The 15,188-nt window shown below is 49.3% G+C and overlaps 2 protein-coding genes across 2 annotated transcripts; one reads left to right on the forward strand and one right to left on the reverse strand.

Annotated features, from left to right (window-relative positions):
- Positions 1-3,422: 3,422 nt before the first annotated feature.
- dph5 (diphthamide biosynthesis 5) lies at positions 3,423-6,931 on the forward strand. The gene is made up of 7 exons (XM_053430434.1): positions 3,423-3,754; positions 4,505-4,629; positions 4,725-4,833; positions 5,353-5,473; positions 5,718-5,757; positions 5,855-5,958; positions 6,497-6,931. The coding sequence occupies exons 1-7, from the start codon at positions 3,620-3,622 to the stop codon at positions 6,727-6,729; spliced, it is 867 nt and encodes a 288-aa protein (XP_053286409.1). The 5' UTR covers positions 3,423-3,619; the 3' UTR covers positions 6,730-6,931.
- Positions 6,932-7,038: 107 nt separating this feature from the next.
- slc30a7 (solute carrier family 30 member 7) lies at positions 7,039-11,677 on the reverse strand. Its single transcript, XM_053430433.1, has 11 exons — positions 11,486-11,677; positions 11,136-11,237; positions 10,760-10,873; positions 10,539-10,626; positions 10,316-10,445; positions 10,010-10,243; positions 9,693-9,743; positions 8,654-8,789; positions 7,800-7,890; positions 7,558-7,707; positions 7,039-7,438 (listed from the first exon to the last, which is right to left on the reverse strand). Exons 1-11 carry the CDS (start codon positions 11,563-11,565, stop codon positions 7,391-7,393), a joined length of 1,224 nt encoding a protein of 407 aa, XP_053286408.1. The 5' UTR covers positions 11,566-11,677; the 3' UTR covers positions 7,039-7,390.
- Between the last annotated feature and the right edge of the window lie 3,511 nt (positions 11,678-15,188).

Consider the following 15,188-nt stretch of genomic DNA (forward strand, 5'->3'; position numbering starts at 1 on the left):
TGGAGGCAATTCATGTTGTTTTTCTGTTGTCTTGTTATATCTGAAGGAGAGGTCCACCCCCACCCTCACACCCCCCCCCCCCCCCCCACCACAGAGTGAAGCTGCTCAGCCTGGACGTCCCGCTGCAGAGGGGGGGGGGGGGGGGGGGGGGGGAGTTGTCCTCTTAACATTCAGTTCAGCTCATTAATGCAAAGCTGCAGTGGATCTGAATGAGTCGCTTTTGTCCTGTAATTGGAGCTGGTTCTGTGGCAGCCAATGAGAAAGCAGAGGGCCCCTCACCCCCCCCCCTCCCCCTTCTCCCCCATTGTGTAACGTTGGTTTATGGGAAATGAACCAATCAAAGCTCAAATTGGAGAAACCGCAGAACACATGATGTTCTCCTGTTTAACATCTGGACACATCATCTGGAGAACAGGTGACGAGAACGTTGAACGTGAAGTACAGCAAAGATAATAATCTGTTCACTGACAACACAGGGTTCTCCACAGACCACTTGTTTCTCCTCAGGTCACAGGGTTCTCCACAGATCACTGGGTTCTCCTAAGATCACAGGGTTCTCCACAGATCACAGGGTTCTCCACAGACCACTTCTCCTCAGGTCACAGAGTTCTCCACATATAACTGGGTTCTCCTCAGATCAAGGGGTTCTCCGCAGATCACAGGATTCTCCACAGATCACAGGGTTCTCAACAGATCACAGGATTCTCCACATATCACAGAGTTCTCCACAGATCACAGGATTCTCCACATATCACAGGATTCTCCACATATCACAGGGTTTTCCACAGATCACAGGGTTCTCCAAAGATCATAGGGTTCTCCACAGATCACTGGGTTCTCCTAAGATCACAGGGTTCTCCAAAGATCACAGGGTTCTCCACAGATCACAGGGTTCTCCACAGATCACTGGGTTCTCCTAAGATCACTGGGTTCTCCACAGATCACTGGGTTCTCCTAAGATCACAGGGTTCTCCAAAGATCACAGGGTTCTCAACAGACCACTTCTCCTCAGATCACAGAGTTCTCCACAGATCACTGGGTTGTCCTCAGTTCATGAGTGCTAGTAATTTAAACCTGTTTCAATCTGGATCACACTTTGACAGAACGTGGTTTTGAATGTGGAGCTGGAGAGAAACAGTTAACAGACGAGAGTTGATTCTGTGGTCGAGTGGAGGCGAACAACAGAGCCCCCCCCCCCCCCCCCCGCCCTCCCTCCTCCTCCACATCGCTGGAGAGGAGAGAGTCCGTTACCATCCAACATCCAACATCCAACATCCAACATTCAAGCCACCATTAACTGGTGGCAGTTAAAAGAGTGAGGGAGGGGGGGCACGTTTCCCACACAAGGGGCGAGCGAGGGAAAAGAGAGAGAGAGTTTTTCCCAGCAGCTCATTCACAGGCTGAGCTACGTCGCCGTGGAAACCACCAGTAGAGAGTGAAGATTTCTAATTTGAGCTTCAGGAGATTCATTTGAATTCAATGAAGAATTGATCTTCACGTGTATTTCAAAAACTTTAAATCTAAAAATCCCCAAAATTTCATTAAAAGACACAAAAATAATCAAAAATATAAAATGATATAAAATGATTTTGTGTCTGCTTCAGTTTTCTTCTGTTTTTACAGCGTCACAGTTTTTATCTGGTTATTAATTTCAAGACTCTGATATAACACTAATAACAATGAGAATAATAATAACACAATAACCATGATGATAATAATAATGACGTCTGTTATATCAACTCTGTTCCTCTTTTTACTTCTACACATTAAATAAGGTTAAGAACCGAGGATGTTGAACTTTATTAAGATCGATGAGACAATCTGTGATTTCTGAAAATGAGGCAAAACTAATAAAATGTGATTGATCGAGAGAGACACCAGTAACATATGAATTTCTCTAACTTCACTGAGAATGATGTTTTCTTATTTATCATCTTAATATTTTTTCTAATTGCGAGACAAAAAAACATCTAACTATTAGAAATAAAATACAACATCTCGTGCCCTCAGTTGACAATAATACGTCATCAAAGAAAAACATCATGTCAGCATCTGAACCCACAACTTGATCTTTGTTACTTCAGGAAATAACAATAAAAAGTACCTCACTGAATACAAGTACCATGTACCTCACTGAATACACCATGTACCTCACAGAATACAAGTACCATGTACCTCACTGAATACACCATGTACCTCACTGAATACAAGTACCATGTACCTCACTGAATACAAGTACCATGTACCTCACTGAATACAAGTACCATGTACCTCACTGAATACACCATGTACCTCACTGAATACAGGTACCATGTACCTCACTGAATACAAGTACCATATACCTCACTGAATACAAGTACCATGTACCTCACTGAATACACCATGTACCTCACTGAATACAAGTACCATGTACCTCACTGAATACAAGTACCATGTACCTCACAGAATAAAGGTACCATGTACCTCACTGAATACAAGTACCATGTACCTCACTGAATACAGGTACCATGTACCTCACTGAATACAAGTACCATGTACCTCACAGAATACAAGTACCATGTACCTCACTGAATACAAGTACCATGTACCTCACTGAATACAGGTACCATGTACCTCACTGAATACAAGTACCATGTACCTCACTGAATACAGGTACCATGTACCTCACAGAATACAAGTACCATGTACCTCACTGAATATACCATGTACCTCACAGAATACAAGTACCATGTACCTCACTGAATACAAGTACCATGTACCTCATTGAATACAAGTACCATGTACCTCACTGAATACAAGTACCATGTACCTCACTGAATACAAGTACCATGTACCTCACTGAATACAAGTACCATGTACCTCACTGAATACAAGTACCATGTACCCCACTGAATACAAGTACCATGTACCTCACTGAATACAAGTACCATGTACCTCACTGAATACAAGTACCATGTACCTCACTGAATACAAGTACCATGTACCCCACTGAATACAAGTACCATGTACCTCACTGAATACAAGTACCATGTACCTCACTGAATACAAGTACCATGTACCTCACTGAATACAAGTACCATGTACCTCAGGCCTTTGAGCTGTAACTCAAGTTGATCTGTTTAGCAACAAATCATAATAAACATGATCTGAACGCTCTTTACAATGACAACTACAGAGAAACTAACAGCTCAACAACCAGCAGCTCTGATGACTGGGAGAGGAAAACCTGCTTAACTGGGATAAAGAACCAATGTGTGTGTGGGGGGGGGGGGGCTCTGCCTCGACTGGGAGGAGAGAGCAGGGGAATGGGGAGAAGAGGAGAGAGAGACCGGATATATATAATCTTCGAAACAAAGATGGTGTCAAGTTGTTTTATGAAAAAATATTTAAGGTAATTTTATCTTCACACAGAATCGATCAGAACTGAATATTTTTTTAATACGTGTTGGCGCATGGGCAGAACGTATCGCGGCGCCAGCGGTCGTGAACAGTCAAGACTTTACGTCATGCCGTATTCCGTCTGTGGACGAACACGAGACAGTAGGAAAACAAAGTGGCGTGAAGTTGTAAATCTGCTCCGGTGACGCGGCGGAGTGTCCGCGGCTCTGGAACCCGCAGCATGTTGTATCTGATCGGCCTGGGCCTGGGAGACGCCGCGGACATCACGGTGAAAGGTCTGCGGGCGGTGAAGAGCTGCTCCCGGGTCTATCTGGAGGACTACACCTCGGTCCTGACCGGAGGGAAGGAGGCGCTGGTGCGTGTTAGCTTCAGTGTTAGCATCTACACTGCTAATGTGTGTGTGTGTGTGTGTGTGTGTGTGTGTGTGTGTGTGTGTGTGTGTGTGTGTGTGTGTGTGTGTGTGTGTGTGTGTGTGTGTGTGTGTGTGTGTGTGTGTGTGTGTGTGTGTGTGTGTGTGTGTGTGTGTGTGTGTGTGTGTGTGTGTGTGTGTAATTTTATTTGTATGGCCCATATTCACAATTCGTCTCATAGGCTTTAACATGGTGAGACATCCTCTGTCCTTCACCTTCAACAAGAGTCAGGACAAACTACTAAAAACCTCTTAACAGGTACAAACACATAGAAACCTCAGAGACACATGTGAGGACCCGTCTCCCAGGACGGACACAAGTCAACAGATGTCAAGTGAAGGAAACATCATCAGGATTAAAGTTGTTAGCAGCATTGATGAGGGAAACATCTTGAAGGATAACTTCAATACTATATGTCAATCAGTCCTGCTGCATCATAGTCTCTGGTCAGTAACCAGCAAGATCATGATCCACCAGCAAGACCAGATCCACTATAGTCCACAGTCACTGTCCACTGCCGCCAGTTAGGATCCATCATCAGCTGCTTGGTCCTGGTCCACCACCATTATCTGACGCCAACGCGACACAGGATCCTCCATTACCACTACGATCAGCCCTCACGATATAGAATCCACCAAACTGGATCAAACTGGATCGATAGGTGTGTGATGGATCCTGTGTGTGATGATCCTCAGGAGCAGCTCTATGGGAAGCAGCTGATCCTGGCGGACCGGGACCTGGTGGAGCAGGGAGCAGATGAGATCCTGAGAGGAGCTGATGTGGAGGACGTGGGCTTCCTGGTCGTGGGCGACCCCTTCGGGTGAGTCTCCAGAGGAGTTTGTTACTAAGCAACCAGCTGCAGAGGAGACCATCTACTTCCTGTTTACATGTCATGTGACGTGTTTGTTTCTGCAGAGCCACCACCCACAGTGACCTGGTCCTGAGAGCAGTGAATGCTGGGATACCATATAAAGTCATCCACAACGCCTCCATCATGAATGCTGTGGGCTGCTGTGGGCTGCAGGTACCTGGAACAAGTTCCCCCTGAGCGTAGTCTCACAGGCTGAGATGATGTCACAGCGTCTGTGCTGTCATCTAAAATCATCGTCATGACCACAGATGCAAAGGTTTGATGTCACTTCCTGGTTGACAGGAAGTGACATCACGTCCTGTCGTGTAGTTTGTGTGCTGCCTGACAGTCGAAGCTCAGGGCTGAAGAGAAACAGGTGCTGATGAATCGTCATGTGACCTCATCAATTACTGACCTGTCAAACCAGCCAATCAGTGAACAGGACCCAGCTGCAACCGCCCCCACCAACAGATTAGCATTAACGCTAACAGTTGTCCCCTGGGAGGTCGTTAATATGTTAATGAGGGGGTGGGGTATGTAAATGAGTGGTGTGTGCATCAATCCCATCATCCCGTGCTGTCAGTGGACATGTATACACCCCCCACACCTGTCAGACAGATAATACTTACTCTTTGTGTGTGTGTGTGTGTGTGTGTCTCTCTGTCTGTGTGTAAATGTGTGTTTGTGAGTCAGCTGTATAATTTTGGGGAGACGGTGTCGTTGGTGTTTTGGACGGAGACGTGGAGACCAGAGAGTTTCTACGACAAAATCTGCAAAAACAGAAACGCTGGACTTCACACACTCTGTCTGCTGGGTGAGACTCTCACACACACACGCACACACTCACACTCACTCACTCACACTCACACATCATCTTTGTCTCCTCGCTTATCACAGCGTTTAACAAACTGCCTCTTTAGATCAACGTCCATGTTCAGGAGGGCTCGTGTGTCATGTGACGCTCTGAACCTGAAGACACGTACTCTCCACGTCCTGTGTTTTCTTTGTGTCGTCGTTTAGTCAAAGCATTAAACTGATTGTGATGCTTTGATTGACAGATATCAAAGTGAAAGAGCAGAGTGTTGAGAACATGATGAGGTAAGAACCCGACCATGGTTTCATGGTCTTCAAATGATAAATAATTAAGGATTAGTCTATTATTATTGTGATTGGTTAATCTGTGATATGATTTCAGAGGAAAGAAAATCTACGAGGCTCCTCGTTTCATGACGGTGGCGCAGGCCTCAGATCAGCTGATCCAGATCATCCAGAGGAGGAGGGGGGAGGGCGAGGAGATCGGTGAGTGACACCTGTCCACACATTGAGTCCAAAAAATATTTTGAAGATTTTGGTGACATTCAAAACTTGCAAACATTACACAACCTTTATTTTTTTCTATTGAACTTTTTTCTTTTCAAGACTTTAGTTTCAGACACAATTTAACAAGCTAATGTTTGTTGGCATTTGTTAAAGGGCCCAGATTGTTTAAAATAAGTTTTTTGGGCTTTTGCTATCTGTATTGACTTGAAGGGGCCAGTAGGGGGCCTCAGTATGAAACGTCTGGTTTGACCCCCCCCCCCCCCCCCCCCCCCCCCCCAATGAGTCCTACGGGATCGCACTGGTCTCTCAGCCCCACCCAGCCGGAACACCAAGCTGACATGATGCTAAGCTAGCAGCTTGTTAGCTAACAGGCGCTAACCACACAGTTAGGCCTGGTTGCGTGTCACTCAAGTGCAGTTAGCCAATCAGAGGAGGATCTCCAGAGGACATGGAAATACACATACATTAGGGACCAATCCCTCAAATGAAATGGTCCATTAACGTGTCCTCTCTCCAGGTGTGACCGAGGACACTGTGTGTGTGGGCGTGGCCCGACTCGGCGCTGACGACCAGGTAATTCGTGTGGCGACGTTACGTCAGCTGGTGTCATGTGACCTCGGCGCTCCGCTCCACTCGCTGGTCGTCACAGGTCGACTCCACCCACTGGAAGTGGACATGCTGCGAGTGAACGCAGAACCAAGCGCACTGCAGCACCTGCGCATGATTGACAGCTCCACGTTCACCTCATAACACACATCAGAGGACCCTCATACTGAAATCCTGTTTTTGTCCTGATACAAACTGTTGATGTAAAAATGTGCTTGATTCAGTTAAACTTGATTAAATTGAGGTTAACATTTATATTGATTTCATGAATTTTATTAAATTAAACAAACTGGTTTTAAGTGCTCGATGTTTTTTTAAACTGATCAATAAAAAGGTTGTCACTCTTCTTCTGATCAGATCGATGAATTTATTATGATAGTGATGATGTCATTACATGTGACATCACAGATTGAATCTGTTCAGGTGAACTGAAGCTGCAGATCAATAATCAGATAAAGTGAATTATTTTTATTATACTATTACAGTTGAAAGAAGAAACCGTCACATGACTTGGCACATTAAAAACAAGAGTGACATCACACTCACCACGGACCAATGAGATGGCAGCGGTGTGGTCCCTGCAATGATATCAGAAGGGGCGGCGTCTCAGATTGTCTCTGATTCATAAAGAAGGCACTTGAGGGCGGGATCACAGTAAAAAATGTGGGGGGGCTTGTAGAGTTCATAAGTTCTCACGGCCACCCCCCCTTACCACTAACCCCAACCCCCGGTCTCGGTTTGTGGGGGGGGCACCTGCACCAGCAGATGAATGTGATTGGTCCCAGTTTCAAAGAAAAGGCGGAGCTTACATCACCGCCACGTCAATCTGAACGTAGAGCTGTCGGACACCGGCCTGCGGACAGACGACATCAGGAGACTTTAAATTTACAGGAAATACACAATACATACTACTGTAAATGCACTTAATAAGACCATAAGGTGCCTGTGTTAATGCATGGTGAGTTCAGGGACCTGTGTGAAGATGTGATGAGTCTGGCTCTGGATCCAGCGGGTGTCTGCGTCGGGGGCGACCAGCAGCTTCAATGTCCCGATGTAAACGTCAGTACACAGGGTCCAGAAGTGAGGCTCCTGCAGGTTGTACACTCCCTGCAGCTGCTGCACCTGAACACAACACACCAGGACCTGGTTGAGTTGATGTCATTGAACATTGGAAAGCACAGACCCCGACCTGCAGCGGGGGTGGTGGTGCTCACCCTTTGGTAACACTCTGGCAGGACGTGCTCCAGGGACGGAGGCGTTCTCTGCATCAGGATCTCGATGGACTCCTTCAACAAGGGCACCACGCTGAGGGTCAGAGATCACAATATATATATATATATATATATATACACACAAACATTGTAACTGTACAGACGTGTTTCTGTGGAACACTTAGTTTGTTCTGAAGCGTCTCCAGCTGCAGGAACCTGATGCCTGCGGTGGCCTCACTGACCACAGCGCTGCTCTCTCACTGCGTTCACGTCCAGCCAATTAAAACCACATCGGCATTTATCACCAGGGCTTCTGGGAAATCTGACCACTGCATTTACATCACAAGGACGAGTCCAGGACTGGTTCCAGTTCATACCGGTGGTTTCACTGGAAACGTTAAATGTCGGAACATTCTTCACATGACTGGAAACATTTTTGTCTGCATCAGGGTTTTAATGGATTATCTGGATACGCTGGTTCTAGGTCAGTTCTGAGGAACCGGACAGACGACCCGTCAGAGCGGTTAGTTCAAGGTCCTGTCTGATCGGTTCCGTCCTTTTGTTATTTAAGAAGTTCTAACGCTCAGTGAAATTGTTCAAGGATCCTTAAGTTGATTCAAGTATTGGATAATAAAGGTTTCTGATGTTCTACTGGTCCCTGAAGGCAGCAGAGAGTTAGACATGTAGTGGTTCACCGTCAGGAGTTTAAGGTTCTTTGAGGTTCTAGTCACTGATACTGTTGATGTGTTCAGTTCCATCAGCATCTGTTGTGACTCTGAGCTTTGTGTGTGTGAGGTTATGATGCTGTGTGTGAGACCAAGTATGAATTATTTCTCATGTGTGTTTGTGTTGGTCACCTGACTCCGATGAGGATGGAGATCAACATGGAGCAGATGGGATCAGCGATCATCAGGTTGTATTTCTGCATCAGCAGAGCAGAGATGATCACACCCACGCTGCCCAGCGTGTCAGCGATGATGTGCAGCAGAACGCCTGACACACACACACACACACACACACACACACACACACACACACACACACACACACACACACACACACACACACACACACACACACACACACACACACACACACACACACACACACACACACACACACACACACACACACACACACACACACACACACACACACAACGTGTGAATGTCTATGACATGTGGTTTTCACTGTGCTGTGCGTGAGTGCCCCCCGGTGGCAGAGTCAAGTTACATCATTTTATTTTAGTTTGAAGAAAACTGATGTTCTCAAGTTTCTAAATAAAGTTGAACAAACTGAATGTATGGAAAACGGACCTGTTCCTCCCCTGACATCATCATGTGACCCTAACCCTTTAAAAGCTGTGAGGTCAAACATGACTGTTTTGTGTTGTCTGATCTACACTGGGATCATAAAGTTGTTTATAGAACATATAAATACTCTTAACACCAGCGAAGTGGACGGTCACTTGATTGTTGTGTTCTTACACAACAAGGGGCTGATTTACTAATCGATTTCAGGTTGAATTAGCACTTTGTTTACATTTACGCAGAAACCCTTTGTGTTGGATGTGTTCTTTTTGTGTGACTATTAGAATAACTTTGTCACAATAAAACATCTTTATTGTTTCTAGTTTGATGACATCACAGGAGCAGCATGGAGGCATGTTGTGTTTTATTATGTCTGAAGCTTTGGTCACTGTCGACTTCAGTTGTGTTGGATTCTGCTGCAACATTGTTTACACCTGAAACTCCAAAAGTGTTTCATGGACTCTACCCCCCCCCATCATAGTGCTGAGGAGATCATGAGTGAAGTTTCCCTTTAAAGTCGTCACAGATTGTGTGTGTGTGTGTGTGTGTGTGTGTGTGTGTGTGTGTGTGTGTGTGTGTGTCTCACCCTGCAGGATCTGTTTACTGGAGCCGCTCCCCAGGGGGCGCAGCAGTTCATCTGAAAGAAAGAACATCATCATCATGATGGACGATTATGACAATGAATATTAGGTCTCTAACAAATCTCGAACCCCAACCAACCTCAACGGTGCCGTGTCCTGAACAAGTTGTGTACATGACCTTTGTTATTGAAGCGACACGGACGCTTCTCTTTCCTGAATTGTTTCTTTATGAAGATTCACAGTAAAACCCACAACATTTAGTTTTGTTGTTGTAGGAATACTCTAGACCACACACACACACACACGCCTGGTGTTAACTCACTGGGACTGTGTGATTCCTCATGGCTGTGTCCGTGACCGTCATGACTGTGTCCTCCATGTCCTTCATGTCCATGTCCTTCATGTCCATGTCCTTCATGTCCATGTCCTCCATGTCCTTCATGTCCATGTCCTTCATGTCCATGCCAGTCAGAAGTTTTGCTCTGGTGGTTGTGTCCTCCGTGACTGTGTCCGTGATTCAGACTGCCGTTAAACGAAGAGTGACTGTGACCGTGACCTGAGAGAGAAGTGATTAGAGAACCATGGTTCTGCAGGGTGGTTCCACAGAGTGAGGTTCTCCAGCACTTACCTTCTTCCCCATGAGAGTGTCCGTGTCCTCCGTGTTGGAACACAAAGATCCCGACCAGGTTCACCAGGAGACCAGCGATGGACACAGGAAGTAAACGGTCATGATGAACGTCTGGAGGTTCCAGGGCTCTCTGACAGACAGACAGGTTCAAACTGAGTTTGTGTGTGTCTGTGTGTATATACGTGTGTCTGTGTGTATATAGGTGTGTCTGTGTGTGTGTTACCTCCACTCCCTCAGAGAAGATGAAAAACGCTGTGAAGATGAGGAAGAGTCCGTTGACGAAGCCGGCTAACACCTCAGCTCTGACATAACTGTAACGCACAGAGACACACAACACAAGTCAATGCTGTGCCTGTGTGTCTGACCCATAGGGGAAGTTGTCATGACATCTCCACCTGGAGATGTTTTAGTGTGTCTGTGTTGTGTATCTATGTTGTGTCTGACCCGTAGGAGAAGTTGTCGTTACATCTCCACCTGGAGATGACGGAGGCTGCGAGACCTGCGAGCAGAGCCGTGCAGTCGAAGAACATGTGGAAGGAGTCGGAGATCAGACCTAAACTGCAGACACACAACACACACGTCAGACACAAAACACACAACACACGTCAGAAACAAAACACATCAGACAAAAAGCATCAGATACACACAACACACGTCAAACACAACACACATCAGAGACAAAAAAATCACACACAAAACAAACGCCAGACACACACACAACACACACGTCACACACAACCGACACACAGTAACACATACGTGGCATCTCCGGAGCAGCCGCCGGCCTGACGCCGGGCAGCCCTCGCCTCCTTCGGCCTACCTGTTGCTCCAGACGCCGTAGGAGAGCTCCACGAAGGCGAAGGAGAGGTTGAGGCAGAGGAAGGAGAACAAGTTCCGGGAGGTTTTATCCGCCAGGATCGACCTGAAACAACAGAGCTCCGTCAGCCGCAGCCCGGGACTCACACCGGGACTCAGCGGACCTCAGCCCCGCCACAGTGGCACACGTCAGCCCGCCAATGACCGACAGTCACCACCGACACCATCATTTCACTGATCCACGGTCTGACCGAGGCTAGCCGGCTAGCATCCGGCTAACGGTGGCTGTAGCGTCAGCACAGTTAGCAGAGTTAGCATGTTAGCAGAGTTAGCATGTTAGCAGGTTGAGTTTACCTGAACCATCCTGACAGCTTCACTAGCAGGTTCAACTTCGTGGGTTTGTACTCGTCGTCTTTGACAGATAAAGGTAACATGTTCGCACCTGGACACACACACACACACACAACACACACACACACACACTGCTGTGCCTAGCTACAGCAAGCTAACTCACAACTTCCGGTTCACTCGCATTTCACAATAAAGGCATGGAAAACCTTTCCTATTCTCAAACAGCTGATGCTACTGACTAACTACCGACTAACCACTGACTAACCAGCTACTGACTACTTACCAATGAACTACTAACTATATAAACTTTGTAACATCTTGTTTTATGGGACGAGGCAGCCATGTTGTTTTATTATTATTATATTTATATGAATAACAGACATTTTAGTTTAAACTGAAACAGGGAAACTGGAGTCAGAGCTCTGTGTGACCAGCAGGGGGAGTCAGAGCTCTGTGTGACCAGCAGGGGGAGTCAGAGCTCTTTGTGACCAGCAGGGGGAGTCAGAGCTCTGTGTGACCAGCAGGGGGAGTCAGAGCTCTGTGTGACCAGCAGGGGGAGTCAGAGCTCTGTGTGACCAGCAGGGGGAGTCAGAGCTCTGTGTGACCAGCAGGGGGAGTCAGAGCTCTGTGTGACCTGCAGGGGGAGTCAGAGCTCTTTGTGACCAGCAGGGGGAGTCAGAGCTCTGTGTGACCAGCAGGGGGAGTCAGAGCTCTGTTTGACCAGCAGGGGGAGTCAGAGCTCTTTGTGACCAGCAGGGGGAGTCAGAGCTCTGTGTGACCAGCAGGGGGAGTCGGAGCTCTTTGTCACCAGCAGGGGGAGTCGGAGCTCTTTGTCACCAGCAGGGGGAGTCGGAGCTCTTTGTCACCAGCAGGGGGAGTCGGAGCTCTGTGTGACCAGCAGGGGGAGTCAGAGCTCTTTGTCACCAGCAGGGGGAGTCAGAGCTCTTTGTCACCAGCAGGGGGAGTCGGAGCTCTGTGTGACCAGCAGGGGGACTCAGAGCTCTGTGTGACCAGCAGAGGGAGTCAGAGCTCTTTGTCACCAGCAGGGGGAGTCAGAGCTCTGTGTCACCAGCAGGGGGAGTCAGAGCTCTGTGTGACCTGCAGGAGGAGTCAGAGCTCTGTGTGACCAGCAGGGGGAGTCGGAGCTCTGTGTGACCAGCAGGGGGAGTCGGAGCTCTGTGTGACCAGCAGGGGGAGTCGGAGCTCTTTGTCACCAGCAGGGGGAGTCGGAGCTCTGTGTGACCAGCAGGGGGAGTCAGAGCTCTTTGTGACCAGCAGGGGGAGTCAGAGCTCTGTGTGACCAGCCGGGGGAGTCAGAGCTCTGTGTGACCTGCAGGAGGAGTCAGAGCTCTGTGTGACCAGCAGGGGGAGTCAGAGCTCTGTGTGACCAGCAGGGGGAGTCGGAGCTCTGTGTGACCAGCAGGGGGAGTCGGAGCTCTGTGTGACCAGCAGGGGGAGTCGGAGCTCTTTGTCACCAGCAGGGGGAGTCAGAGCTCTGTGTGACCAGCAGAGGGAGTCAGAGCTCTTTGTCACCAGCAGGGGGAGTCGGAGCTCTGTGTGACCAGCAGGGGGACTCAGAGCTCTGTGTGACCAGCAGAGGGAGTCGGAGCTCTGTGTCACCAGCAGGGGGAGTCAGAGCTCTTTGTGACCAGCAGGGGGAGTCAGAGCTCTGTGTGACCAGCAGGGGGAGTCAGAGCTCTGTGTGACCAGCAGGGGGAGTCAGAGCTCTGTGTGACCAGCAGGGGGAGTCAGAGCTCTTTGTGACCAGCAGGGGGACTCAGAGGTCTGTGTGACCAGCAGAGGGAGTCAGAGCTCTTTGTCACCAGCAGGGGGAGTCAGAGCTCTGTGTCACCAGCAGGGGGAGTCAGAGCTCTGTGTGACCAGCAGGGGGAGTCAGAGCTCTGTGTGACCAGCAGGGGGAGTCAGAGCTCTGTGTGACCAGCAGGGGGAGTCGGAGCTCTGTGTGACCAGCAGGGGGAGTCGGAGCTCTTTGTCACCAGCAGGGGGAGTCGGAGCTCTTTGTCACCAGCAGGGGGAGTCGGAGCTCTTTGTCACCAGCAGGGGGAGTCGGAGCTCTGTGTGACCAGCAGGGGGAGTCAGAGCTCTTTGTCACCAGCAGGGGGAGTCAGAGCTCTTTGTCACCAGCAGGGGGAGTCGGAGCTCTGTGTGACCAGCAGGGGGACTCAGAGCTCTGTGTGACCAGCAGAGGGAGTCAGAGCTCTTTGTCACCAGCAGGGGGAGTCAGAGCTCTGTGTCACCAGCAGGGGGAGTCAGAGCTCTGTGTGACCTGCAGGAGGAGTCAGAGCTCTGTGTGACCAGCAGGGGGAGTCGGAGCTCTGTGTGACCAGCAGGGGGAGTCGGAGCTCTTTGTCACCAGCAGGGGGAGTCGGAGCTCTGTGTGACCAGCAGGGGGAGTCAGAGCTCTTTGTGACCAGCAGGGGGAGTCAGAGCTCTGTGTGACCAGCCGGGGGAGTCAGAGCTCTGTGTGACCTGCAGGAGGAGTCAGAGCTCTGTGTGACCAGCAGGGGGAGTCAGAGCTCTGTGTGACCAGCAGGGGGAGTCGGAGCTCTGTGTGACCAGCAGGGGGAGTCGGAGCTCTGTGTGACCAGCAGGGGGAGTCGGAGCTCTTTGTCACCAGCAGGGGGAGTCAGAGCTCTGTGTGACCAGCAGAGGGAGTCAGAGCTCTTTGTCACCAGCAGGGGGAGTCGGAGCTCTGTGTGACCAGCAGGGGGACTCAGAGCTCTGTGTGACCAGCAGAGGGAGTCAGAGCTCTGTGTGACCAGCAGGGGGAGTCAGAGCTCTGTGTGACCAGCAGGGGGAGTCAGAGCTCTGTGTGACCAGCAGGGGGAGTCAGAGCTCTTTGTGACCAGCAGGGGGACTCAGAGGTCTGTGTGACCAGCAGAGGGAGTCAGAGCTCTTTGTCACCAGCAGGGGGAGTCAGAGCTCTGTGTCACCAGCAGGGGGAGTCAGAGCTCTGTGTGACCTGCAGGGGGAGTCAGAGCTCTGTGTGACCAGCAGGGGGAGTCAGAGCTCTTTGTCACCAGCAGGGGGAGTCAGAGCTCTGTGTGACCAGCAGGGGGAGTCAGAGCTCTGTGTGACCAGCAGGGGGAGTCGGAGCTCTGTGTGACCAGCAGGGGGAGTCGGAGCTCTGTGTGACCAGCAGGGGGAGTCAGAGCTCTGTGTGACCAGCAGGGGGAGTCGGAGCTCTGTGTGACCAGCAGGGGGAGTCAGAGCTCTTTGTGACCAGCAGGGGGAGTCAGAGCTCTGTGTGACCAGCAGGGGGAGTCAGAGCTCTGTGTCACCAGCAGGGGGAGTCAGAGCTCTCTGTCACCAGCAGGGGGAGTCAGAGCTCTGTGTGACCAGCAGAGGGAGTCAGAGCTCTGTGTGACCAGCAGAGGGAGTCAGAGCTCTTTGTGACCAGCAGGGGGAGTCAGAGCTCTGTGTGACCAGCAGGGGGAGTCAGAGCTCTGTGTGACCAGCAGGGGGAACTGTCGTCACATTGTGACCTTTTAAATTCATGATGCAGGTCACCATGACAACACAATGTTAGGCGGAAGCAGTCAATCAAACGTACGTTTGTGTTTTTTCATGTGTTACAGACCAGATCCAGATCCAGATCCAGATTCAGACCCAGATTCAGATCCAGATTCAGATTCAGACCCAGATTCAGATCCAGATTCAGATTCAGATCCAGATTCAGATTCAG

The sequence above is a fragment of the Pleuronectes platessa genome, chromosome 9 (genome assembly GCF_947347685.1).
Source record: "Pleuronectes platessa chromosome 9, fPlePla1.1, whole genome shotgun sequence".
Taxonomy (NCBI): domain Eukaryota; kingdom Metazoa; phylum Chordata; class Actinopteri; order Pleuronectiformes; family Pleuronectidae; genus Pleuronectes; species Pleuronectes platessa.

Excerpts from the sequence above, each read along its gene's own strand:
- dph5 (XM_053430434.1), top strand. The coding sequence starts at position 3,620 with ATGTTGTATCTGATCGGCCTGGGCCTGGGAGACGCCGCGGACATCACG. Across the intron at positions 4,834-5,352 it reads TGGGCTGCTGTGGGCTGCAG|CTGTATAATTTTGGGGAGAC; the intron begins GTACCTGGAACA and ends TTTGTGAGTCAG. Across the intron at positions 5,474-5,717 it reads TCACACACTCTGTCTGCTGG|ATATCAAAGTGAAAGAGCAG; the intron begins GTGAGACTCTCA and ends TTTGATTGACAG.
- slc30a7 (XM_053430433.1), bottom strand. The coding sequence starts at position 11,565 with ATGTTACCTTTATCTGTCAAAGACGACGAGTACAAACCCACGAAGTTG. Across the intron at positions 10,874-11,135 it reads TACGGCGTCTGGAGCAACAG|TTTAGGTCTGATCTCCGACT; the intron begins GTAGGCCGAAGG and ends GTGTGTCTGCAG. Across the intron at positions 9,744-10,009 it reads TGAGGAATCACACAGTCCCA|ATGAACTGCTGCGCCCCCTG; the intron begins GTGAGTTAACAC and ends TCTTTCTTTCAG.